The sequence below is a fragment of the Catharus ustulatus genome, chromosome 1 (assembly GCF_009819885.2).
Source record: "Catharus ustulatus isolate bCatUst1 chromosome 1, bCatUst1.pri.v2, whole genome shotgun sequence".
Lineage (NCBI taxonomy): Eukaryota > Metazoa > Chordata > Aves > Passeriformes > Turdidae > Catharus > Catharus ustulatus.
The window spans coordinates 7,859,075-7,886,382 of NC_046221.1; the positions used below are offsets into that span (position 1 = coordinate 7,859,075).

General features: G+C 40.7%; 1 protein-coding gene across 5 annotated transcripts in view; it reads left to right on the forward strand.

The window, feature by feature from the left end:
• The first annotated feature begins 1,104 nt into the window (after positions 1-1,104).
• RBM33 (RNA binding motif protein 33) overlaps positions 1,105-27,308 on the forward strand; it is a 101,143-nt gene continuing 74,939 nt past the window's right edge. For all 5 annotated transcript variants that reach the window (XM_033068502.2, XM_033068589.2, XM_033068763.2 and 2 more), the window contains exons 1-6: positions 1,105-1,182; positions 12,126-12,204; positions 16,558-16,606; positions 19,320-19,396; positions 21,823-22,123; positions 23,203-23,313. In XM_033068502.2, coding sequence (XP_032924393.1) covers positions 1,155-1,182; positions 12,126-12,204; positions 16,558-16,606; positions 19,320-19,396; positions 21,823-22,123; positions 23,203-23,313 — 645 coding nt within the window. In that variant the 5' untranslated portion in view covers positions 1,105-1,154. The remainder of the gene's footprint in view (positions 1,183-12,125; positions 12,205-16,557; positions 16,607-19,319; positions 19,397-21,822; positions 22,124-23,202; positions 23,314-27,308) is intronic.

The following is a 27,308-nucleotide window of genomic DNA, read 5'->3' on the forward strand; positions in this document are numbered from 1 at the left end:
TAATTCATTAACTCATGAGGCTTTTTGTCACGCAGGAGCCAGCACTCGGTGGTTCAAGCTGGACTCCTGAAGCCTCAATACAGCCCAGCGTGTCCAGTTCTGGGACCCTCCATGCAGGAAGGACACTGGAGCTGCTGGAGCGGCCCCACAGAAAGGCCAGGAAGGATCAGGAAGGATCTGGATGGAGCCCAGGTCTGACCAGAGCAGCTGCGGGAGCTGGGGGTGTCCAGCCTGGGAAAAGGAGACTCAGGCAGGACCTCATCCTCTCCACATCCACTGAAAGGAGGGTGTAGCCAGCCCAGACTCGATCTCATTTCTAAAGCAATCTGCGATATGACAATACGAAATAGTCTTAAGTTGCACCAGGGGAAGTTTACGTTTGGCAAAAAGCGAGATTGGAGATTGGAATGGGCTGCCCGGGGTGGTGGAGGAGTCACCGCTCCTGGAAGCGTTTAAGGCAGGACTGGACGTGGCACTCAGTGCTGTGGTGTAACTGGTATGCTGCTGTTCCGCCATGGGCTGGACTCGATGATCTCAGAGTCTTTCCCAACCTCACCGATTCCGTGATTCAGCGTGAGCCGCGCATTTCAGAGGCGGTACGAGGAGTCGCTCACGTCCGCAGGACACATGTACAGACCCCTATAAGGGAGTCTCTCCCTCCTATTTCCGCTGCTTGTCCAGGCCAGCGGAACCAGCCCCAGCCCAGCCGCCCCTCTGGAGCCGGGACAGCGAACCCAGCCCGTGCCCCGTGCCCCGCCCCGGCCGCCATTCCGCCCTCACAGCGCCCCCGCGCACGCGCCCCGCCCGCCCCGCGGCCGCGCACGCGCGCCGCCCTCCCGCTCTGCGCACGCGCGGGGGGCGCCGGCCTGGCCAACCAGCGGCGCGCGCCGCAGGCCCGCCCCCGCCGCGGAGGAGGGAGCGAGGTCCGCCGCCGTCCCAGGATGCAACGCGGCGGCGACAGCGGTGGCGGCCGCCATGTTGTGCTAGTTTGTTGTTCTCGGGCGGCGGGAGCGGGGCCCGCCGGGCGCTGAATCCGAGCCCTTCCCGGCCCGTTGCCCGCGTCCTTCGCCGCGGCACCGGCACTCGCCGCTCCGGTGGGCGGCACCGCGGCGCTGCCGCGTCCCACGGCTGCCGCCTGCGCCGGGCGCAGAGCCATGGCTGCCGCGCTGGGAGGAGGCGCAGGTGGGTGCTCGGGGGCCGCGCCCGGGGCGGTGGGGCCGGGTCGGGGTGGTACCGGCGTGCGGGGAGCCGCGGGCTCTGCTGGGCCTACCCGGGGCGGAGGCGCCACCGGTGCCGCGGGCCTGGCTGGGGGCGGCGCGTCCGGCGTGGTCGGGGCTGGGGGGACGCGGTTGGGGGGAGCAGGAGCTGCCCTGGCACCGCGGCCTCCCGGAAGCGCCGCTCCGGGTCCTGGCATCGGTGTCGTGCTCCGGGTCCTGGCAGTCGGTGTCGTGCGGCGATGGGAGGTGCTGTGGCCGCTCGGCCGGGGCAGGGCCCCCAGGGACAGCGGCCTCGCCGCGGGTGTGGGGCCTTCGGGGGACGTGGGTGTGTTTTATTGAAAGACATTCCAGAATCGCAGGATCAGTTAGATTGGAAAACATCTCTGAGACCATCCAGTCCAACCTCTGACCGATCATCACCATATCAACTAAACCATGGTACTAAGTGCCACGTTCAGCCTTTCCTTTAGGGATGGTGGGTATTTTTTCATGTAGTTTTTACAGGTACATGGCTTGAGTAACACGTCTCTGATCTGAGGTGTAGAATTTGTTTCACAGACTGTCCAGAAGTAGAAACTCTCACTTGAAAAGTGTAAAATGAAGTCAGTGCCTGACTCCAAGACACTCAGGTGTTCATTCCACTGTGCTTCTGCATGACTACGGCATTTTAATAGACAGCTTAAAATCCTCTGTGGTTCTGATTAAGCAAACTTTAAAGTGAGGATATTTAGTTGGGTGATTAAAAGAGAGTCTTTCAGGGGTCTCTCCGGAGTGTTCAGGAGAGATACAGTTGAGAGGATATCTGTGTTTTCTGTGCTTCTTTCATTTGGAGTAGCAGTTTTTGGTAAAGACTGATAAGAGTGGTCAATTGACCCACTTGTCCTGGTCTGTACAAGAGTTTTTGGTGATTCAGTCTCTATGAGCTGTTGTCAAGGAGAGGAGTTCAGTGCTCATTCAGCTGAGGGGTCTGACTGTGCTCCATGGTTGGTTTGATGGGTAACAAGGCAAAACATAATGATACATTTTTATGGTAAGACTTGCCATACATAAAGGTAAATTTTTCAAAGAAATTCCCAAATTTAGGAGTTGAGTTTGGGAAGAAGGTTAAGAAGGATAGCAAAGTAGTTTAATAGTTAATAGTTTAATAGTTTAATTTGAGCATTGTTATAACAGTATTATATACAATATTGGAGTTACTTTTCAAAAACCTTAGTGCTAATTTCTGTGGTTCAGATCTGTGGTTCCACTTGTGAGGTGGAAGTAAGGTTACCATTCATACTAGGTGGAAGTTTTGTGGTATTTTAAGGATAGAGTAATTTAAAGAAATTGTCACTTTTGAAGCATTTTGGTTCTTGTGTTTGAAACTGCTTCAAGTTGAGTGAACGTGCTTTCATGTACACGGTTGTGTGCTGCAGCAGTCAGCCTTCAACAGAGTGGTGAAACTGCAATTTCAAGGCTGATATTTGTTGTTGTTGTGGAGTTCCATTTATGTCCAAGGCTGAATTGGGATCCCTTTGTTCTAAAAGGGCACAAGCAGTTGTTTGTTCACGGTTCATAGTGTGCTCACCAGTAAATGGTGGCCACTTAAAGATGATCCCTGCCCCATGTAGATAGTGTTTGCTTAGTCTTGGTGATCACTGCTGAATGGAGGAACCCACAGGTCACAAACTGTGACTATTCAGGGAAAATTCCTGGTTGAGGTTGTTAAATACACTTTTAAAGCCCAGTCAAGAAAGCCTACAACTTACAGAAATGGAATATGCTACTGTTTTTGGAAAGGGACCGCTACCTGAAGTCAGTAGTGGTAGCATGAGAAAGAAGCTCTGAACTCAGTGGCTTTGGTCATTTAAAGTTTTAGCTGTAGGAACTAATTTTGGGATTTAGTTTTTCAATTTTTGGGGTGAGGGAAAGATTTTGAAATATGGACATAACAGCACTGCTCTGTTTTCTTAAAGAAATAGGCTAATGATTGGTAAAATAGCACAAAATAGGTAGTTATTAGAAATACAAATTAGTGTGAATTTGATGACATTATCACATAACAGCTGAAAAATTAGATAGTTTTGGCTTTGAGGATGCAGATTTAGAGCCCTCTGTAAGGGTGTGTTACTGAGAATGAAATGTGAAATGTCTGTGTTGGCTGAACATTTAAATGTATTTGATGAAGGAAGGAGATTTGTCTGTTGGACTGCATGTATGGAGTCATTGGTCATTTATACTCTTTAAAGCTTTTGGGAAATACTGGTGTGCTTCTTAAGAATAAAACATTCACAAGTACTTCTGTGACCAGATGTGTTGATGCAGCAAAGCTTTCTAAGGATGAAGGTTAAGGCTCTTTTGGTGTTAGGTTTCACAAACTAGAAAGTTTTGAAGTGATCTGGGAGTAATTCACAGTTGCATAATAGTTGGCAAATTCTTTAACTAATCAGCCTGAATCAACCTGCTTCTGATTCCAGAATGGCTGCATGTTGAAACATGAGAAGTAGAGGAGGCTGTGCTAGAGATGAGGGACCTTGAGGGCTCATTGATAAGGCAGTGGTTCCCAAACATTGTTCCAATTTTACATACAAAAACAGAACCAGAGGAAACACTGAATACTGAGTAACATAATCTTAAAGGGTGAGTTCAGGGAGGATGGAGGCATTCTCTTCACAAGGAGCCACACAGAGAAGACAAGGGTCAGCAGCTACAGATTGCACCAGGAGAGGCTTCACTTGCTGCAAGAAAGACTTTTAACAGGGAGAATAATCAGTCCCTGGAAAAACTTCCTCAGGGGTGTGATGGAACCTCTCTTACTGGAGGCTTTGAGGACAGGGTGCTAGGTAAATTATCTCATCTAGGCTCCCTTTTTCATGGGAAACCAGGTGGTGTTGGAGGGTCCCTTCAAACCTGGACTCTTATAGGATTTAATGCTCATAGAAGATAACAACCATTTTGTATAGAAGCTGATTTATTTTTTTTGTCCCTGCAGTCAGTGTGCAGCTAGATTTTAGTCTCATTTAGGGAGAGATGGTTACAGGTTAAATAACAAACTATGTTCTAAGCAAGGAGCACCTTTTCATTGTCTGCCATACTGCAGTAAGGGAAAACTACTGTGATTTTTCTTCCTTTCAGATTAGTTTACTTCTGATCAATGACAGTAGCCTAGAAGGCTTTGGGTGGGGATGTCCTTGGGTTGTGAGTCATGACATGGGATGGGGTGGAGGAGGAGTTGGGAAGGGTACCATTGATACATGTCCCTTCCTGCTGGAAGTCCTGTGCTGAGAGCAGCAGAATGGGTGTTGCTTTACCTCTGAGGCTGTCATCAGCTTCGTTTCATTTGAGCATGTATGAGGTTTGCTGTTGCACTCTCAGCAGTGTCAGGGCTTTAAAATCCTCTTGTGAAGCAGTTGATAAGAAGTGGAGGAAAACTGACAGTGCTAGCATAGCACGTGTGGTACGTTCTGTGTGTTGTGGGTCAGTGTCCAAGGATGTAGAAATTGTCCAGTGTGACAAATTTAGTTGAACTTGTTGTGCTCTGGGCCATCCAGGGACTGGAAATAGATTCTGCATTGTGCCTATGAGGTGCACACACTAAAACTCCAATTCTTAAAGGCCTATAGAGTTTACAATTCATTAAATAATATGCTCAGGGGTGTACCAAGAACTAGTGCCCTTGTGTTGTACTTAGTATTGGACTAAGAGCTAGTGCCAAAGAACAATGCTACTTCAATGTGCTTGAGGCAGGGAGATGTCCTTTAAACACAGCAATTTTTAATCTCTCTGCTTTTTTGACAAGGTTTCAGTCTTCTGAATGTTTTCTCTTTTCAGGTCATCTGGAATAAACATGCCTTAGTATCGGTTGTTTTTGCAAAAACCAGGCCAAACTTTTTTGTATCAAATATTAAACCTCAGATTTTAGGTCACATAGGATTGTTGTCCAGAATAATTTAAGATGATGGCTGTCACAGGCTTGACCAAAAAAACTCCAAGTAAGTGATGTGATTCATCCTGTGTTATGTTGTGCAGTATTGTAGCCTCAGTTTTAGCTATAATTTTTGGTTGCTGTGAGAGATGCTGGAGAGTTTCTGGAGAGTTGCAGTTTCTCATCAGCATCCAAATCCATTTGGGAACCAAACTCAAGTGGATTTCATTTAAACTCTTGGCCTTCCTTTGCTCTGCAGCATTCATAGAACATGGACTGTAGCACTTTTGAATTCCAAAGCAAATATATTTTCTGGTTCAATAGGACTTTGAAAGTAATTATTTTTTATTTGGAAGTAATTTTTAATTTTTTTTTGTGACTTGGTGGTTTTGTGTTTAGGAAAGGAAGAGGAGGCCCTATTTCTTTCAAGCATTGATTAGAAAATTTCAGACAGTGTATCATAATTAGCTCTGATCTTGCATATTGCTAGTGACTTGCTTTGCATACAAACTCTTAAAAAAAAGAGTTGGTTTTAAGAAGATAAAAATAATCTCTCTCCAGTAGAACTTTTTTTCCCCCCTTGATTTCTTTGAGGAAGCTAAACTTTGTCTATAGTAATAATTTGGAAACAAAACATGAAATACGCTAATTGAGGAATGTGTTATGCAATTGTTAGGTGGTTGTACTTAGTCACCAAGTACTTAAGGGGTTCTATGAGTAATTGTTTACCAATATCAAGGCTGGCTGGTGTCTGTTCCTGAACAGATAAACTAAATTGTTTGTGTGTGGTGTATTTGTGTGTAATGTGGTAGTAAAACTGAACGTGTTTTTTGTGATGGTGTAGAAAAGTTGGGTATTTTTGGTAATAAGTGGGACTGGATTTGTATTTGCCTTCATGAAGGGTTTGGTTTGTGGCAGTCTTAGATTCAGAAATTCCTGTTGACTTTGTGGGTTTTTCCCTGCCAGATGCTGTCAGGATCTGTTACCAGAAGTTTTTGTTTAGCTGGTGTTAATAGTACAGCCTGTGCTGCAGGCACAGACATCCCTCATGAAACCTGTTTGTATAGCAAGAGATGCCAAAATTCACTGTTTAGCTGATTTTACATGGTGTACTCAGGTGAAAATCAAGTTTTTACAATTCCTGTGTGTTGAGTAACCTTTAGCAGTGAATTGTGAAGAAAAATATTTTGTAGAAATAAGCAATTACATAAAGACAATCTGGTAAAATGTTTTTAATCTGGAGTCTTGCTCTTGAAATGCTGCCAAGTTGTCATGTTTAGTGTTTTGAATGGGATAGGGCAAGATGGGCTTGTTATATTCAGTATTATTTGAACAGTGGAGAAAACGTGTTTTTTCATGTGGTAAATGGCTTTTTCGCCTCTAATTTTCTTTTTTTTTTTTTTTTTTTTTTTTTTTTTTACTGGCTCCCTTACCTATCATAGAATCCTATTTGGTTTATTTTAGTTTTGCCTCAAAGCAGCGAGTTTTAGTTACTTCATTGAAAGATGTGTTGGGTAGGACTTTTTTAGCCAGTGAACTATAGAATCATTGTGGCACCTCCATCTTGTTTTGGATAAGGAGATGTCTTCAGTGCCATTTCAGTGTCCAAAAATACAAGAATAAGCTTTGCGCTCATTAAAGTGTAATGCTGAAGCAAACCAGAACACAGAGTTTTGAAGTGTTCAGGTTTGTGAGACAGCACCTGGTTAGTGTTCCACAAAGCTTTCAGGTGTGGGTCTGGGAGGACTGAAAATGCAGTTGTCAAATGTTTTCTTTACTCCAGAAGTCTTGGCCATCTCACTGCAGTGAAATATTCCATCGTAGCAACAGTTGCTATGTGTGACTACCTTTTCAGGCTGTTAGTACCATTTTAAGATGTTAAGAACTCTGCAGTGTTCTGCTGATTCACCTCCTACGCTTGTGAGACTTGACTGTGCAGCTTAAGACTTCCATTTTACACAGAAAAATTAGTGAGGATTTTATTGAAGGAGTGTTCACAGAGTTAGAAACTGCCATCAGCACAGCCAGAGAAGAAATGAGGCTTGCATTTTGTGGATTTCTGGTGTGCATGATTTGTTCTCATTGAACAGGAAAAGAGATACCAGTTTTGACCATTTATCATAAACCAGATTGTAAACTGTATGGAACAACTTGCATCACTGTTGGTGCCACACCAGAGTAAATATAAATAAAATAGAAATCTTTTAGTGGTGGGCCCAAGTGTATTTGTGTTTATTCTGCTTTACTTCAGAGCCTTACATGGCAGGCTGCTCTAACAAATCAGCCAGTGTTAATCCTCCTCTGCAGCATCCTGAAACTTCCTTGCCACTGTGACCACAGTGGTTTCGTTAGAAGTGCAGTAGGAAGAGCCAAGTGGTGACTTGGTTTGCCTTTTCCCTCTATAAGTGGCCTGTTCCTCTTCCTTATTCAGTTAATGCTTTTTTGGTGTTCAGTAGGTCTGCTTTGGTTTGCTGTGGGGTTTTTTGTTTTAGTTACTAGTTTTGCTTGGGAATTAGAAGGGGCTTAGTGTGTTTGAGATTGCCTATCAGCATCTTCCAGCTGATGCACGAACATCATCTTGGTGAGGTTTGCCTTGGGTACCTGGAATTTCCAGGAAGAGCCGTGGCCAGCGCCTCTGGTGTCTTAGCAACAGTTTCTGTGTACGGGTGCAGTGAGACTGCTGGGAGAGATACAGAACTTCTGCTTATGTTCATGGATTCCCACCATTCATTTTCCCTACTATCTTCCACACAGTAATGTTGAGAATTATTTAAAAAAAAACTTAAACTTTGGCTGTTGCTGTCAGTAGTTGTGTACTCTGCTAGTGCTGAGTGATTTTATTTCTCTACAAGTTAATGTTTTACAGGCATTTAACCACCCATGACACAAACATTGACTTACAAGTTTCTCAAGGAGAAGCAGCTATAAATGTTACATTGATTGTTATTTACTGGTGTTTTACAGTGTTATTCCTAGACAGGTCAAAGAAAAATCTGTGTGGTTTCAGAAATGGAGAGAAAATGATGCCTCATGAGGTCTGTTAGGTGTCACATCTCATTGCAGGTGCAAGACTGAGTCCATTTCAGAGCTGCTGTCTCACAAAGCTGGCACAGAGTGCTGTTTGTAGATGCGTGACTGTTGTGACCTCCTTTTCTAAAGCAAAGATACAACCTGCTCTGGTGGGCTCTGACAGCCCTTAATGTCAAAATGGCATAATTTGTAATGCTCATTTTCAATGTCAGCTGTCACAGAACAAATAAGCATAAAAAAAGAAAAGCTGTCTCCTTCTGTCCCAAAGATCTTTGTGTCCTGTGTGTTGAGACAGGGAGAGAAGAGATGGGAACAGGGAGGTGAATGTGGAGCACGTCTTACAAACTGTGGTCGCTACAGGCAAATGGACCAATAATTTTTGATAATTTTGTGTGTGTCCTGCTAGAGGGCAGTGGAGGAAAAGAGCTTTGCTGGATGTAATTCAGCTTTGAATTTTGATAGAAGTTGCTCATAAGTAAGCAGTAGGATGTGAGAAATTTGGAGGGGTTGGAGGAGCTGGAGGATGGAGGTTCATGATGTTGGCTGAGTATTGGGAATTCAGGTACATCCTTTGCTATAGTTCCTTCACTAGTAGCAATAGTAGGTTGAAACATTTTTATGGCTGTGAAACAGGAAGTGTTTTCACTGTCATGTGGAGAGAAGAAGGGTTTGGTGTGTAATTTTGTGTTGTCTAGATTTAAACCTGGCTGATGTGAAGGTCTGTCTCTGGAAAGATTGTGTGCTAAGAGCTCAGATCTTCAAGTGCTCATGATTTATAAATCAGCTTAAGTGCTAAAGGGGTGCCTGGTATGAAAAAAATATATCTTGCAAAATTCTTAAAAAGAATTTAGCGTCTTCCTGCTGTGGTCATTGTCACGAGCTGTGTTAGGCAATATGTAAACACTTGTTATTTGGGTTGCTGCCAAACCAGTTGCTTTACCTTAAAAATAATCTTTGGAGGTGGTTACATCAAGTCAGTGGATTACTGTAATCCAGCTGTAAGAACAGTGTCAGTGCAGGATATTTGTGCCCTTAAAATGTGCACTGTGACAGCCACTGCAGCAAGGTTTTGAATGACCATAAAGAGAGCAATGTGGACTTTTTTTCCCCTCAGAGACCACAGAATTAGTTAATTTGGTGTTCAAGAGGAAATACTTGTGTATTTCTTTGGCTTTCCTCTGTGAGTGAAATAGGAATTGGAAGAGGAGGTTGCAATGTATAGATGTTTGAGCAGAGAAATGTAAAACAACTTTGTTTTCAATGGTTTTGGCTCGTGTAAATTAGTTAAAATATAAAATTAATAAAAATAGACATATGTATTGATAGTAAAGGGGAGAACCTGATCAAGGAGAATTATTTCTATCTACTGTTTCAAAATAAAAGAGTTGCCACACTTGTCTCATGTTGCATTGTAATTCATATTGAACATTCTTTCTTTCATAGCTGTTTATGATTGAAATTTCTGGTTTGAATGTTCTCAATATAGTGATGTTGCAAGATCTGGATTTTCTCTTTTTAATTTTTTTACCTTCTTTTAAACTTCCATCAGTCACTAATACTGATATTTTGATAAGAAAGTGAGAAATGAATAGGTTTGTCATTTGACATGGGAAATAATCACTTAAGGATACTGAGCTGAGTTTAAAGAGCTGAAGACAGATTTGGTTTTGGAGGTTTATTAAAGAAATCAACTAAACAAAAAAACCCAGTTGAATAAAACAGTCCTTGGCAGTGTGGTCAAAGAGCTGAATGCAAATAGACTCAGGAAGATGAGTGGATTTATGGTATCATAGTGATCCCAGTTCAGAGTGCCAGACTGCAAGGACTGGATTGCTTGACCTCCTGTATTTTGCAGACCATTAAACTGCAGCAGGTTTCTCTGTTGAGCATAACTCAACTTGTTTGATTCTTACCGAAGTTGTTAAAAAGTGTGAGAGGAGAGTGAATCCAGGTGTGCATTCTCAGTTGGGCTATAGTCAGAGAAGGGGAGAGTGGAGGTTGAGTGTGTGTGAGGGTATGTGCTCCCACTTTCCAGGTGACAAGGCATGTTGGCTGAACAGAGCAAATGACCTTTGCATATTCTTACAGAGAAATGGGAGCTTTTACATTTTTAAGTGGCAAAATTGTCATTTGCAAACTAAGCTGTGCAAGAGGAAGTGGTGGGCTAAATTGGGGTGTTTGTTGAGAGAAATATGGAGCAGCAGTTGTTTCTTGGAAGGCAAATGCATGATTAGGTACAGAGTGTAATCTGCTTCAGTGACTTCGGGTGGTTTTACTGCCCCAGTTGAGATGACTGATGGTCCTTCCACCTGACTTCTCTGTTCTCTGTCGTGTTGCTGGTGCTGACCTGCCCTGTACTGACCTGGCTTTTATTCATGTTTTCAAAGTGCCTTTGCAGACTCAGTGTTAGTGAATGAATTTATGGCCTCCAAGTTAAGCAGAGATTTGGCAGATGATGTTACCTTCACCTCCATGGAACCCCAGTTTCATGCATTTCTGGGGAGCTGCTGTTTCTGGAATAACCTTCATTGGCAGAATTTGCCAGTGATTTAGCTCATGCTCTGCTGATCCTTATCAGAACAGTGTGAAGAGGAGTACATTCTGTGTAGTTTTTTTATTGTTGAAGCATGGAGATGTCAGTTAATGGTGGCTGACCATGAGCCAGAAGTGTACTCAGGTGGCCAAGAAGGCGATCTTGGTTTGTGTGTGTGCCCAGCAGGGCAAAGGCTGTGGTCACCCCTTTTTACTCAGTACTGATGAGCCACGTCTCAAATCCTGTCTTCAGTTTTGAGCCTCTCACTACAAGAAAGTCCCTGAGGTGCTGGAGTGTGTCCAGAGAAGTGCAGGGTCTGGAACACAAGTCTGTCAAGGAGCAGCTGAGGGAACTAGGGCGGTCAGCCTGGAGAAAATGACCTTACTGCTCTCTACACCCACCTGAGTGTGAATCGTGATTTTAAAGTTAAGATTTTAGCTGTATTGATGAGGGTCTAAGTTAGATAAGCAAACAATAGGTTAATGGTTATTAGATGCTTAAGCTAGACATAATAGAGGTATTGTTTGCCATTATGAGCTTGTTTCCGTTTTGTTTATAGAAAGGGATGGAGTAAGTGAACTGTTATAAGAACAGATTGAAACCAGTAGAACAATGACTAGCACCTGGACTTTATACCAATCAATCACAAAGCAGCAGGGGACCTTGGATTGTGCCAGAGGGTCACAGGGACCTGATGAAGACATTCCTTGCTTCATCCTTCATGACCACTGACCCAATTCGAGACCACCGACCCAATTCAAGAGAAGGATTGCACACGCGTGAAGGACTATTGGCCTCATTTTAGTACAGAGCAGAGATGGGAAGTGCTTGGGGTTATGCACATGTATAGAATGTAAGACTTTGGGAAATAAATAGAGGGCAAGGAACCTTGTCTCTAGGGGACTCCTGTGCAACCTGCCCATGTCTTAATAAACTCTCTAAGTTTAACTAGTTAGTCTTTGTCCGTGAACATAGCGGTTTTAATGATTCAAGAGAAGGCTGCAGCCAGGTGAGTCAGGCACAGGATGAGAGGAAATGACCTCAAGTTGTGCCAAGGGAGGTTTAGATTGGATGTTTGAAAGGATTGTAAAGCTTTGGAGCAGGCTTCCTAGGGAAGTGGAGTCATCATCCCTGGAAAGGTTCGAAATAAGTGGATATGGCACTTGAGGACATGGGTTAATGGTGAATGTGGTGTTGGAGCTGGGCTCATGGTTGAATTTGGCAGTCTTACAGGTCATTTCCAACCTTAATGATTCTGTAATTATATGCTGGTATTCATCTGTTTTCTTCATGTTAGTTGAAAAGTAGGGGAAGATATTTTTACATCTCCTGAGCAGCATGCACATCCCCACACCCACCCAGAAAATCCTATCTGCGTGGTTGCTTTGGCAACCTTTCATTTCAGTAAGAATTATTTAATGTAGTCACCTTTTTTTTACAGATGATGACTTTGATCAGTTTGATAAGCCTGGTGCAGAAAGGTCTTGGAGAAGAAGGGCTGGAGATGAAGACTGGGACAGGTAGGTAGAATATTTTCATGTTCAGTTTGTGTATGCTGAATTGCATCGTTCTGTTTTCCCATTCTGGCATTTTGTACTCTAACATTTAGAGCAGTGCACATTTAGATTCTAATGAAGATGTTGGTTGTTTTGCATGTGTCAACCAATGCTAGATTGTGCCAAACATACTTGCCTTGAGGAATATAAAGCATTGTGAAGAGATGCCATTTAAAATTGGATAAATACAAACTATTTGCAGTGTGTAATTTTGCAATTAATGTTTTGGTTTTGCTTTTAAATATTTAGTAGACCTGGGTGGTTTAAATAGAATTTGCTAGTACTTGAATTTGCCCAACTTATTTTTTAAAACCTTCTTTAACTTGATGTTTAAATTCTTATCCTCAAAGTTCTGCTTCGGTTTTAAATTGGGGAAGAGGAGAAGAGCTTAGGTACGGGCTTCTCCAACAGTATGACTGTTTTAAAGATTCAGAAGTGTGTGCTGGTTTATTTTGGGGGAGAATGTGTGTTCTTTTATGAGACAGGAATCAAGCTACACTGGTCTGCTCTTTCTGGGAGAAAACTTTTCTCTTATTTCTGTTATTTTTCTATGATTCCTTTTTAGTAATGGACTTGTTCAGACTTGGCCAGTGGTTTTCACTCTAAAAGGGAGATTTCTGTCTTCTCTGATAATCACTCAAGTGATTGTAGTAAACAGATTTTACTGTAGGTAGTTTTCCACTGAGCTGAGCCCTTGGAATATATCAACTGCTCTGCATTTATTGTCATTCCAGAGGCATTAGTTTCCTCTTCCTTGACTTTCTGCTAATTTAAGTTCAGCTTTCATTGCTTCAGGAGGCAAGTATGTGACGGAGGAATTTGGACAGTAGCTCTGGTATATCCAGGGTGTTCTGCTGTGTGCTGGTGAGCAGTGTCTGCTCTCTGTCAGGCCAGTAGAGCTGTTTGAGGGTTGGATGCTGAAGTGCACCAAGGAGCTGCTCTGGGCTTTGAGAGTGTAAATAGAATAACTTGCCCAGGCTGGGTCACTCCTGTGCTGCCTCCCATCCCCAGGACTGGCTATTCAGAAACCTTAAAATCAGTATTACAGGCAGAATGTTTTGTATTAGAATATGTTCTGAACTTTTAGCCTTTGTTGCATGAATGGTGGCTCTTAGCTGCTGACTGGTTACATTTGGGTTTAACTGCCCTACTCATCACTTGAGAAAATTTGGAAGAGACAAGCAGCTGTTGTATCACAAGTTGGAAGCTTTTACCCAGTGGCAAACTCCTTGTTGAAAGCTGGTTTTAATAGGGCTTGACATAGTTTTAGTAGTTTTTTCACCAAGCTGAGACTTTGAAGTATACAAGGACTTAGTTTTAGAAAAAATTTTGATGCGTGTGGTTTTTATTAACTATATTTAATTAAAGAGAGAGGATCAAAAATTCAATAGTGAAATTGTGAGAGAAGTGGTTTCAGGTGCCGAGCAGAGGATTCTAGAGTTTCATCTTGCTGATTATTTCAGAAATTTTATTTTACAACTGTATCTAATAAACTGCTCTTGGCATGTGATAGAAAATTTTTTTGGTTAATACTATTCTCTTCAAATTGCAAAACTGTGAGTGTTGAGTTCTGTGGGTGTCTTGACAATTACAAATGCTGCACATGGGTATGTTGCCTAATGTAATTGCTTGAGAATTTTACCTACTGGCCTAATTCAGTATAGGACAGTTTCTTGGAGGTGGAAAAAAGGCTGGGTGAACACAGTAGTTTCAGTGTTTTCATCTTTCATGCTTTGTTTTCAACAGAAGCATCGTTGGTGGGGGGAGAGATGGAGTTCTGCAAGTCTGAGTCCCATCCCCATGTCACTTAAATAATTTTGAATTTTCAGATCTCTGTCCTTTCTCAAACCCTGGAGGGTGTTAACTGAGAGTTAGAAAGCCCCAGTTATTTGGGAGTACAAGTGTAACATTGTTCTTGGAGAATTCTTCCCATTTTTTTACAAATTCTTTTCCTGAAACATTTGTGTCCTTGCTGCTGTTTGTGTTTAATGAAGCATGCTTATAAAATTGGAGACTTAAAAGGGCCAGTCTGATGTCTCTATCACATTAATTTGTACATTTATCTCATTAAGTATTCCAAAGCATGGGTTTGGGAAAAGACTTCATTTTTGGTGCTCTCCTTCAAGATGACAGGGCATCTTTAGTAGCTGATTTTTGTTGATACTCATTTTTTCAGACCCTTCCTTGAGATTACTGATTTCTCTATGCTGGCTGAAAACATTCCGCTTTTTAATGTCTATTTATTGCTATTTTTTTTTTCTTATTTGAGAAAGCTAAATTTATTCAGTGAGAAAAGTGTTGGGTATTGGGAGTTGAGGAAGGGGAGGTAGGAGATAATTCCACTTTACTGTGCAGGCTTTTCACTGTTACTTCGTTTATTCAAAAAGTTAGTCATGGTCATTTTTCTTCTAATTTACCAATGAAAATATGAATGACATTGAATATTTTAATAGGTTTGGAAGGGCACCCTGTGAACTACGTTTTGCTTCTGATACAAATTTCATTTATATCCTAGTGTTAATTTTTTTGACTTTCAAGTGATAGGCCAGAGTTTCTGAAAATATGTTTGCAGTTAATTCTAGAGATAAAGTGTTAATTTTTTAAAATAAATGTTGTAAATAGGCCTAGATATGTTCAGATAATTAATTTAATCTTTCACTTTCTTTTGCATTCCTTTTCTTAATCTGATTTTCTTGCTACCCAAACTTGTTTTTTGTCTTTGAATGCTGCTGTAACATATGCTCTTGCCATCTCTTAGAGTTTTTCTAGTGCAGTTTTATTAAAAGCTGTCAGTGGTGACCATAGTGCTGGGAAATATTTTCAAACATTTTGGTGCATTTGTCAGATTACTGGCAGTTGAAAAGATTAGTGATTTTTTTTTTTTTTTGAGACAGAATTGAAGTAGGAAATTCTTCTGCAACAATTTCTGTTACAGAATTTCCTGTCTGAAAGAAAAGGCTGAAATTCTAGTCAGTTTGCTCTTTGGAATGTGTGATATGTCTTATCTCCCAGTTTTTGTTTGATATTACATTGGGCACAAAACAACTGTTATTTGTTAATGTTCAGTCATTCCTGGAACTATGTGTGATCAGTAACAGTGTATAAATTCTGTATACTGATGTTATTTGGTGTATCATTTGTTCGTTCCTAGCCCACAGGATTTTAAAACCTTCACTCCCCTTTCCCTTCTATATTATCTGTACAGAAATTGGCTCTGAAAGAAATTGATCCATCTACAAAACCAACTGATTCGTTTTGGGATTGCCTCCCCATTTTCAAGTATTTGCCATGTAGTCCTAAGGAACTCTGTAGGCCAGTCTCACTTGGAATGGTTTGATTTTTATGTACTACCTAAGGCATGGTGTTTTCTTTTTCTTTGTTTTTTTAAGGTGTGCAGGTAGAAATAGTCTCAAAGTACAGCTCATGTTTCAAATCACTGGCATCTCATTTTAGTATTGATACACATATTCTAATACTGCTTTTGTCACTAAGTGCTTATTATAGAAGGGGAATCTTGTTGTCCCTCTCACTAGGTAATTCTTTCACTGAAGGAAGAATGAAATTAAGCAGTTTTTCTGAAGTTTAACTCACCTGGAATGTAGTTCCTTGTATGGAATTATATTTATGGGGCAGTTGCACTGTAATGGCAGGAGTGTTGTAAGCCAATATTTCTGTGCTTCCTTAATTCTTGAGCACAAATATAAAACTGATGAAGCATGCATTTGATTTCTGTCACCCTGCAAATGTGTGTTTAACCTCACCCTCAGCCTGAGGAGGAGGGAACAAAGTATTGATGAAAGATCAGGACCTAAGCCTGGCCTTTAGGAAGGGTCCAGGCTTCCCAACCTCCCAGCTTGCTGAGGTGCAGCTCAGACCACATGGGGACCTGTGGACTGAGTCCTGCCCACAGGACATTCAGGTCTCATGTCCTCCCTGGGGAGCTGGAAATGAACAATTTGGACAAGATGGGTTTGGACAATGTGTCCAAATGGCCTTGGAGTGATCTAGAATGGCTGTGTTCTGTGCTTGGCTAGGTTTCTCTGCTGTGTTTAGTTGAGGGGATATGGAAAGGAGAGGATATAGAAATTAAATGACTGTGCATTATTAAATTAAATGACTGTGTGACATTATTTAATGTGTGGTTTGTTGTTTCACTGAAAATGCATACCTTTTATTCCCTGAAAGCTTTGCTAAAACAGGCTTTGTGCTGGCTGGAAAGCAATTCTCCTTGAGGCAGTTTTTTAAGGCATATGCCCTGTTAGGTTTTTGGTTTTGTTTTGTAAAGGTCAGCTTCTTATATCTATTACTGTTTTACAGTGAACTTGATGATGACTTGCTTGGAGAGGATTTGCTGACTGGAAAAAAGGTAAGAGATGTGCATTAAAGTGAATTGTTGCAGATATGAAAATGTGAATGTTGTTCAGCTTAGCCAGTTCTGGTGTTTGGTTTGACCTCATGTATTTTACAGTCACCTCCCCAAAGCCTGGCAGCCACAGGTACCTGAGGTCTACCTTACTGCCAGAGTATTCTGCACCCAGACCTCTGCTTCTTTTTGTGAAATACCTCCAAGTGTGGCTTTTAAAATAAAACTTAGAGAATTTTTTGTTCAACCCAGTTAGATCTCCTGAATGCTAATTAGCATGATGGAGAATTTAATCCAAGTGCCAGTTTCCTTTCTATTAAAAATCACTTGTCAAAATACCAGCTGTATTTACCAGAGAGGAAGTAAAAAAGCAGTCAGTGTTGTGTGTGAAAATTCACACTCAGTGTGCATGATCTGCTACTTCACTGTCTGATGAGCAGGCAGAGGATTTCCCCTTTTGAAATGAGGGGGAAAATAAGGGAGCAGCTAAAACTGGGGAACATAAAAAAGTTTTCCCCATGTCTGCTATAGACTCTTCCTGCTGGTTCCTATTTCCAGGATTTGCCAGATATCAGTAGGAGAAGACTTCTGTTTGAGAAACCAAATTTACTGGTCACCTTTCTGTATTTTATCTTCTAAATGAACTTATTTTGAAAGTAGTTTTTGAAGTTTTGGTTGGAGATGAGCAGGTTAAGAAACCCAGCTCTATTAAGAATTGAGTTTTATTTGTTGTAGTTTTTTTATAACCATCCTCTGTATGTTGGAAGTTAGCTTCTTGAAATTATTATAGCTTCTGTAAGCATTTCTTATTAAAGATAGGAAGTTCCTTATTCTCATGTGCTGGTTTGAAGAGAATAAAATTCCAGGAGTGTAATGAGTGCAGATGTTTGTTACACAGTTACCAAAACCAGAATCAATTGACATTGAATGGAAGTGTAAAGCTACTTCCTTATCTTTAAAAATTATATATGTGAATACTAACCAGCCCTTGATTCTCCAGTGTATTATGGGGTTTTTTTGTGCTTTTTCTATTATTTTTTTTTGGTTTGTCATGTTCCAGGGCAGTGTCTGTGGGTATGGACTCATGTGCTCGGGTAATAATGGATTTCTCAGAAAGTTTTCCCTGAGTTATTTAGGCTAATCTTTCTTCTACTTAATCTTATCCAGTACTTGGAGATAAATCTATCATTGTGTAACCTTTCTAGCCCTATTACTTTAGGGGTTGGAAATGTTGCTCAGAATTGCAGTTCTCTCCCTAGGGAGTAATTACTAAAATAAAAAGAAACAACTGAAAGTTGTTTAATTTGACAAATTAGGAGATGACACAGTATTTTTCTGGGTTTTTTTTTTCTTCACTTACAAACTAATAATGATTTTTTCAGTATTCTTTATCATATTGTTTCCTCCAGTCTTCTATCTCTTCTCTCTAGAAGTTGCAACTCTTGCATTTTCTTGACTTGCCTAATGCATCAGGGTCACAAGGCTGTGTACAAGAGCTGACCTTCCTTCCTTCCTGGTCTGTCTTAAGTGACTTATCTTTGGCTGTATTTGAGAATGAATCAGTGGTAAAGAAGTGTTAATAGACAAATTTGAGTTCAAATTTCCATAGGATTGTCAAAGATGTATTTTAAGATTTGTGATCTTGTGTTCTGTGTTTTTTCTCATGAAATTAGGTAATTTCTTTGAAGATATGGTCTTAGTGTGGGATATATTCTACATGAAAAATTTTTAGTGTTAAGTACTTACAGTAATTTCACGATTATAAGCCGCACCATTTTGACTAAAATTTTGGTCCAAACCCGGCAGTGCGGCTTATAATCAGGTGCGGCTTATATATGGACAAAGAACAAAAAGTTGCTGTTTTAGTTTGGAGGACAGGTGTCTGCTGAGAAAGGCAGGAACTTCTCTTTGAAATGGAGAATGTAAACCCCCTCTCTCCAAATTATTATAATTTTGAAATCAAGGGGCTTTCAGGCAAAAATATGGAAATTAGGAATAACAGTTCTTTTCTAGGGAAATCAAAATAGAAATACAGTACTACAAAGAAACAAACTCCAAACCCTGACAAAGTCAGAGTACAACCTGACATCCCACCAGGCAGGGTGTTGGCAGCAGTCCCATTCCATGGTGGCTGCATCCTCCTGCAGTGACAGATGTGGCTCAGTTGGAGCAGTGCTCCTGTACAAGGTGCAGTTTCCCTCCAGAGGTCCAGTGGTGACGTGGAGAAATCCGGTTTTCCTCTGGAGTCCAGTGGAGAAAGGGGCTCCCTTAGTGTCCCAAAACCTCTGTTTTTATCTTGGTAAGAAATGTTGGGCTCTTCCCCCTGGCTGGAGCAACTTCCAATGGGATGCAGTATTTTTATCAGTCACACAGTGGGACTCAATGGGCCATTAGCAGACAATGACTCCCTGGAAGAAGGATGGGTTGTGAAAAGATAAAGAACAATGCCCTGCCTGGTTTCAATGGATGGCCCATTAGCAGATTATCTGCCATTGAGATAAGGATCACTGTCCCCACCCTCAACAGATGGTGATAGAATAGATACCTTTTATCACACTCTGTATTGTAACGTGCGGCTTATAATCAGGTGCGGCTTATATATGGACAAAAAACCAAAAAGTTGCTGAAACCCAGAAGTGCGGCTTATAATCGTGAAATTACTGTAGTTAAAAGTTTGTACCTTTTGTGTTCATGATTGACTTTTTTTGAAACCTAGAATCAATCAGACTTGTCAGATGAAGAACTCAATGATGATCTTCTGCAAAGTGACAACGAAGAGGAACAGGAATTTCGGTATTTCTTTTCTGAATCTCATTTTGGATAACGCAAAGCTATGAATGACTCCTACAACTGATAACTAATAACTACTAAACTAAAGTTATTGGTATATACTTAAAATAGTTTTGCTTTTTACCTAGGCAGCTACTTAATGGTGTATATATAATAATGTATCAGTAACACTGTTAACATTTCAGTAAAATTATTTTTTATTTAGATCTAACAAATTTATTCAAATATCTAAGAAGAAACCGTGTCATCTGCTGTGCACATAGAATTAATTATAAGCACTTAGAGAGTTTTCTTTACTGCCTCAGTGTTGCTTATTGTCATAAACTTCCTTCTTCTGATGCCAAGATGATTTTTTGCCTTTTCTTTTGTATACCATTTGTATCACTTATATGCATACTTGTAATTCCTTAAGTCTCATCATTTAGCATAATCCCAGCATTCTGTTAGACCAGGAGACCAAACATCCTAAAGGCCTTGTAGTCAGAGGCTGGACAACCCCACACTATCCTGAGACACCAAGGTCCTCTCTAGAATCCATCGTGTCAATTAGAGATTTGGCCCATCCAGGGGGGAATTCCTTGGGGTGGAGGATGTCATGCTATTCATTCAAGCCTCTCATTGGGCATCTGTGTTAGATGTGCAGATTTGTAAAGTCTATAAAATTGTACATGCAGTTTATTGTGTGTGTGCATTTTGGCACATTGCACCTTGGTGAAGTGGTGCACCATAAGGATCCTTATGAAATACGCAGGTAAAAACCCTTTAACCCTTAGCTGTGTCTGGCTCTTAATTTTTAGGACCAAGGGAAAGGCATTACTCCTATATAGTCCTTTTCTGCCATCTGTCTTTTGAAAATTTTTCTTACTTCCTAAGACTCTGAGGAGGTGTATTTGTGACGTAAATATTTGTGTACAATTATATAGCAGAAAATTTTGAACAGACTTAATAGGCTGGAGTAAATCTTTCCATGGGAATTTACTGAGGATCCTGCCTTGTGAATACCCTGTGGTAATACAGCTGCTCAGCTGAATTATGGGCATTACAAGTCAAAATGAGTGCCTTGTTTTTACTTTTCAAGCTGGACTGAAGTAGGAGAGAAGATGCTTGTGATGCCAAAGTGATGCAGTGCTATTGCTGCTTTTAATGGCCTGGTTTTGCAGCTTTCCCTTATTGCATGCTGTGCAGGGCATGTCATCTGAAGGGCTGTGAATGTACGTACATGCATAACATGCATAGGTGTATCTCCAGCTCTGGTATCTCCTGTCTTAGCTGTAATTAGGATAAGGACATGTGTGGCTGATGAGGATGTGATAAAATGCACCAGCATCAGTCTCTTCATTGCCTGCCATTTTCCTCCTTGCAGGAGTGAGGCTTGGACTGTTCCAGTTACAATTCTTGGCTGTTTTATTGCTGCATGTCCTCCTTGAGACCTGTGGGTAGCAGGGATTGCCTGTATGACCAAACACAGCAGTGATAAATATCTCAAATGTGATAATATTGCTCAGTGGAAGCAGGTTTCTGTAGACAAGTTTTACATATTTAGTTTTATTGCCAGAGAAGCCTTTCCCTTCCCCTTATGTTTCCAGTCAACCTCATGCTTCTGTAGTTGGGAGGATAATGATAATCCTGCATAATGTCTTCACTTTTGTGTTAAATCTTCTCCTTCTCAGAGATGCAAATATCTCAAAGCTGCCTGGATCTTGTTCCCCTAAACTTAGGAAAATGGAGAATAATAGGAATGTTATATATTAAAAAAATTCTTTTTGTTCCATATACTTGGAGCTCTCAAATCAAGGACTAGTGTGCTGCTGGTTAGTTGCTTTTTTGTGTTGATGGCACTGGTTTTTGTAAACAGTAAACTCTAACCTTTGCTTTGCCTGACTACAGGTTATAAACTTGCCAGTTTTTGGTGGTTTTTTTTTTTGTTGTTGTCTGTGCTAGTTAAGAATGTCTTAATCATTTAAATTGCAGTTCTTGACTATTTATTTGGTATTAAGTAGAACATTAAATCTATCATAAAAATGCAAGTTTGAATTCAAGATAATGAAGAATGAACAATGTTAATGCATTAAGAAGTATTTTACTAGTGCATTCTGAAAGATTGGGAAAACAGATGCAGTTATAGTAATTTTGTGTATTTTTTTTTGTTAGTCTTGGAATTAAACTTGAATCTGGTCTGCTTTGGTTACCAAGCAGGATTTTTGCCAGCTTGACCTGCTAAACCATCTGGTTGGTTTGATTCCCCTGGTCAAATAGCCTGCAGCTGGTGATAAGCTGCATTATGAGAACATGGCATGGAGTCAAGTAGTGTATGGGGTATAATTCTATCCACCAACTTGGAGATTTTGTTTGTTGGCTTTGTTTTGCTAAATCTTTGTGGGTAGTTGCCAGTTAGACTTCAGCCTCTGAATTTTCCCCCTGTCCCTCAGCTCTCCAGGTGTCACAGTGAGCCTCAATGCCACATCTGGCATCCTGACATCCTACGAGCTCTCCGAGTCCATCAATGATCCCTCACTGGAACATGAGTCTGAGTACGACCAAGGGGAAGATGAAATTGGTTATGACAAATCTGAAGCACCTGAAGAATATGCCTCTGAGTATGCAGAGGAAGGACATTATGAAGGCAATGATCCTGAACTGACAGAAGACCAAATAGAATATGGGGAAGAGCCTGGAGAAGAAGATGAAGTGCTAGACCTTGAAATCAATGAACCCCTAGATGAATTTCCTGTGAGTTTCCTTCTATTGTATCTTCAAAGATAACACTGCTTCACGTGCATAGGGTTTTAGACTGATTTAAAATCTGTTTACCTCCCTAGGGAGGAGGGGAAATTAGACCTATTATCACTGTCTGCCAGTTTCTTTATCTAGGCTGTGACAAAGTTTGTGTTGACAGCTTGTTTGGCGGTAGGTAATGCTCCTTTGTCATGCTGGAAAGCAGTTGAGAATCATGACCTTGAGGATTGTATCCTTAAGGAAGAAAACAGCTTTGTGTGGTGGAGATACACTGCCAATTGTTAGAAGTACTTAATGCAAAAGCTTTTATCCAGGCTTTAGACAAGATCTGATAAAGTCCTTCGAAGGTGAAAAGATTATTGACCTGCTAAAGACATCTTTAAGGTGCTAATATCCCAAAGTGATTGATGTCCTGCTTGTTCATCCTTTTTGTAACTGAGAGCTGTCTAAACCTGAATAAAGAGATTGGAGGTTAGTTCAGAAAATGTCACCTGCATAATTCGATATAATTTAAGCAGCATAAGTGCATTAAGAACATGCACTGGCTTTAATTGCTAATGAAGTGATTTAATCTTAATTAAAACTGTATGTGATCAGTGAGTTGTTTGAAAAAACAAGCAAACTTAAGCAAGATTTTACTTTTTGTTTTGTGCTCATAATTTTTCAGAGTTGAAGCCACTCACATGTAAGCACTTGCAGAATGCTTTAAGAGCATTTATATTTGATGGGGTAAAATCTGATGTTAATGTGTATGTGCTATAGATAGAAAGTCCTGTGGTGTTTGCTTCATGAATTTGTAATCAGTGGATGCAGATGTATAGAAGTGGTTAAGGCAAACAGTATTAAATGGGATCTTTATGATGACATTGCTGGGATATGAATGGAGACTGTTTTGGTTTGGATAATATTGAAATTCTTACCAGTTCAAAGCCCTGGTAATTATGCTGTATGTGTGCCATATCACTTATAGTTGACTGAGAGGTGCAGTACTTCTCTGGAAGTGTAGCAATGCAGTCAGACTCCACCTGTTCAACTGACCTTGTGTCTTTTCACCTTCCTGTTTGCTGCTTTAGGATGAAGATTATATGCAATCTTACAATGAGCAAGCAATGGAAGAACAAGAAGAGTATGCAGCTGATGAGGAGCTGGAAGAATCACAGACAATGGCTAATGAATCAGAAGAGGTATGCCATGAATTTAATGGAAACTTTAACTAGTTCTGCTACAATTTGATTTTGTAAAATTGTACATACTGCTGGATAAGAATTGGTGGAACTTTGCCAGTGTTGAATTATTGGTGGTAGAATTCTATGTATAAAATGAATTGTGATAACATCTGTATTGTCAGATACATGAAATTTCTTCTCCCCCTTGGGATTAAAATCATAAGGGAGAGCCCAAAATGTGCATACTTAGTCTTGGCTTCAACATTAGAAACTTCAGGGGCCCGTTTGGTAGGAAGTGACTGTAGTACTGCAGAGTCTGTTAAATCTCCAAGAGCTGTGGTGCTTCACTTTACCAGGTGGATCACTGGTGCTGTTGGGATGTAAATACAGTTCTTGAGTGTCTTTGGTATATCCCTTTGAGGAGGAAAGTAAGCTTGGATGGTTTGGTATTTTAGACAGGCAAAGGTGAGAGTGGTGTTTTGCAAGTTTTGTTGAGACTGTAATTCCTGTGAGCTTTATCTCCTTTGATGAGGAAAATGGATGAATTCCTTCGTTTGCAATAAGAAACCTTATGCCAAAGTCTGCCAAGTATGCATTCACTAATTATAGCCTGGCAGTGATGCCTAAAGGTTTTTTAGCTTATGTATTTTTCATGTATTTATAGCCTTGTAGATTTTTAACACTTGTAGTATTTTTCCTGCCCTCTCTCACAGTTTAACAAACCTTTACTCTACATTCTCGAAATTCTGTTTGGTCTTATTCTTAAGAAGAGAATTCCTGACAAGGACATCTTATGTTCTACCAGAATCTAAGAGATATAATAAGAAAATAGGGCAAAGAAAACCCCTGGACCAGCTGGCCCAGAGCTGGGTTACTGGGATAACTGGTTTCCTATTGGATGTACTGGCTAGATAGACTAACTAATTAACCTTGCAAAAATCATAGAAATCCTGTACCATGCATGTGCAATGCTGTATTTTGTGTACCTGCAAGCTTTCATAAAAGAATTGCTTTTTTGTCTTGCCACTTTAACTTTGTTGCAAGGCTTTTCCTTTTGTTATTAGGCAAGAGTATCACAACCATTTTTAATTTGCAACAAGTTTTTGATGTAAGATTTTTTTTTCCTTTCCCCACCAGGAATCTGCTTTAATATTACTTTTATTCCAGTTCTTAATTAAATAGGATTGAATGGATTACCTGCTGAGAAGTGTAGTCAGAGTGTATTTCCTCTTCGGAGCTTTAACTCATCAGGAAATTAATTCCTCAAAGACACAGCAGCATTACTGTATGAAGTTCTGACAACTGGGTGTGCTGTGATGCTCCAGTTGTATCAAACCTATCTTGGTAAAACAACATTTTTTGGTAGGTGGAGATTTTTGCATTGCAGGGGACCACCTGCATCACTGTTGCAAGTGTGACATCTTGCACCAGTACACACAGTTAATTTCCTACTTTCCAGGTGTTAAATCTACCCTTCAAAAGAACTGAAATCCTTGAAGACTTCTTATTCCTTCACTGAATTAGTGATGCACATTTTTATTTTGGTGTTTTGGAGGTGAACTGATGCATTTGTGGTGTTTGCAACCACAGTCTGAGATGGACACACATCAAGTGAAGTTAGATGCATAGCTGGGATTCACTGCCAAACTTACTGGTGTAAAAAAAGCACAGCTTCATTTTGGGATTGTGATCTGTAGAGTGAGAATTCTCTAATAATCACATAGTCTAAATTTGTCCCATTCAGAATTAAATTTGTTTCATTCAAATGGTGCCATCAATGCAAGTTTTTAACTGATTTTGTAAATAGAACTTTTATAGAATTTGTTCATCATATAAGGTGAATGTTTTGACCATACCTTCAGTTAACTCTACATTTTGGCTTTATTCTGGTGGTTTGTAGATTGTCACAGGTTTCTTTTTCCTGACATAGTTCCATCTTTTTGTTCCTTTATTACTTTGTATGGATTTGGCAGTAGGCTCACAGTTGCACTCTCCAAGGAAGTATATCAGCATATCAGAGAACCTTTGTAAAGTATTCACTTTTTTCATTGCATGGTTAGGTGCCTGCCTCCAGCTCTGAAGTGTTTTGTTCTTTATTCAAGTGTTACATAACAGCACTTTTCCTTAAATCTCATAACATTCAGTGCTTGTAAACAGGGGTAAGGGCTGGTTTTCTCCTGCAACACAAGAGTGGAGCTGTAATGGATGTGGTACAAAGAAAGAGCATTATTATCTTGTGGTTGAAATTTGTCCTCTGGCTAACAGAGAGGGGTGCTGGGTGGTGTTTTATTTTAAGTGGTTACCACATGTAAACCACCTAAAACCTCTTATATTGATGAAGAAATAGTTTTGTAAACCTAGAGAAAAACTGACTGGCTGGGGAATTGGAACATGATGGGGGGAGACAAGGGAATAAGACAATTGTTACAAGTGTCTCAGGTGGGAGAAGTGAGGAATAGGCAGGTAAAATTTGTTTTTGAAACAGTATTTAAAATTGCAGAACTTGGATTTTAAATAAACAACACGCTGTGTGGCTTCCTTGAAAAATGTAACAGTGCTTCAGAAAATATTCTTGCCTTCCCAAGGTATAAAGCAAAACCCAGCACTCAGAAATTTCAGCAGCAAATAGGTGTGGTAGAACAACCACATGAGTATCATGTCCTAAATATTTTAGAGGAAAAATATCACTAATTACGTCTGTGAAATGTTCATAAAAATTAAACCTCATGAAAATAAAATTCATAATGTCTTTGTTTTATATTGAAAGTAATCTGTGAAGTCAATGATAGGGGATTTATCATTGCATAATTTAAACCATGTCTGGGGTTATGCTGATGATTAAAGTACTTTTTATTTCTTAAGAAAGCATTTCATGAAGTGCTGCATATTGCTTTCCTTTTGATAGGATATGGGCTTGGAAAAAAAGCCAATGTGTCTGTCTGAATTGTCCCATCTGTGTTCAGCCAAAACTTCTGCACTTTAGTTCTGTTTTCAAGTTTGAAAACACTACCTGCCAGCGTGGAGGAAAGTGGTGAAAAGAGTGCAAATCAAAACAACAATTTTTAAACATATTTTAAGGCACTTAGATTAATTTTTTTGGTTCAATTTTTCATCTGTGGAATCTAGGTGCCCTTGAAATAGGTATGATATCTTCTTACCTGCCCTGTTATATCCTGATCTTTGGGATTGAACAGTAGCTGCTTCTTCAGTGTTAACCTGTAGTAGATGCCTCCACTTCCTTTATTATGGCTTGTTTGTAAAAGTTCTTTGTTTCACCTTTAATTTAGTTGGTTTTGCACATCTTAGGAATCTCTGGCACAAAGCTCTCCTGAACACTGGGAGGATCCCATGTTTGGGAGAATCATGCTGTCAGTGTTTCTGCAGCTTCCCTTGAGCTGTGTCTGTTGCCATTCCTGCAGCTGCCTGTGAGCTGTTCAGGGCAGGAGCACTCCCTCCTTCTCCACAGCAGATCATGACCCAGCATGAGGAGCTCTGCTCAGAGCCTGGGATTTAGGGAATAGTTATTTAATGAGGATGGCAGGAACCCCTGACCTCGTGGCAGAAGAAAGGTCATTCTGTTTCTATGTGAGGGTCAGCAAAGCTCTGTGGTAGCTTTGTGGAAGGTGTCATAGTGGGAAGTGTAAAGCTGCTTTTGAGGAGAGCTGCTGAGAAGCCTGGGCTGCTGAGTCCAGTCCAGTGACCTCAGGTGACCATTCAAGGACTGTTTGTACATATGGAGAGATATTCACTGTTAGCAAGTATGAAAGCCATCCTGTAAGTAATAATATATCTTAATTCTGTGTTTGCAGTTGTCTTTTTGAAACATAGAATCCATTCATGCTGTAATCTTGGCAAAACAGCTCCTTCTGTTCCACTGGAAGCTGGAAAAGGTCATGCAGGAATGTTGCATTTTACAGCTGCAGAACAAACTGCAGGGGAAGGGTCTGTGCTCCTACCCTGCTCAGCCAGCCTGTCCTGGAGCTGTGTGGAGAGAGCGTATGGGTGGCTGTGAG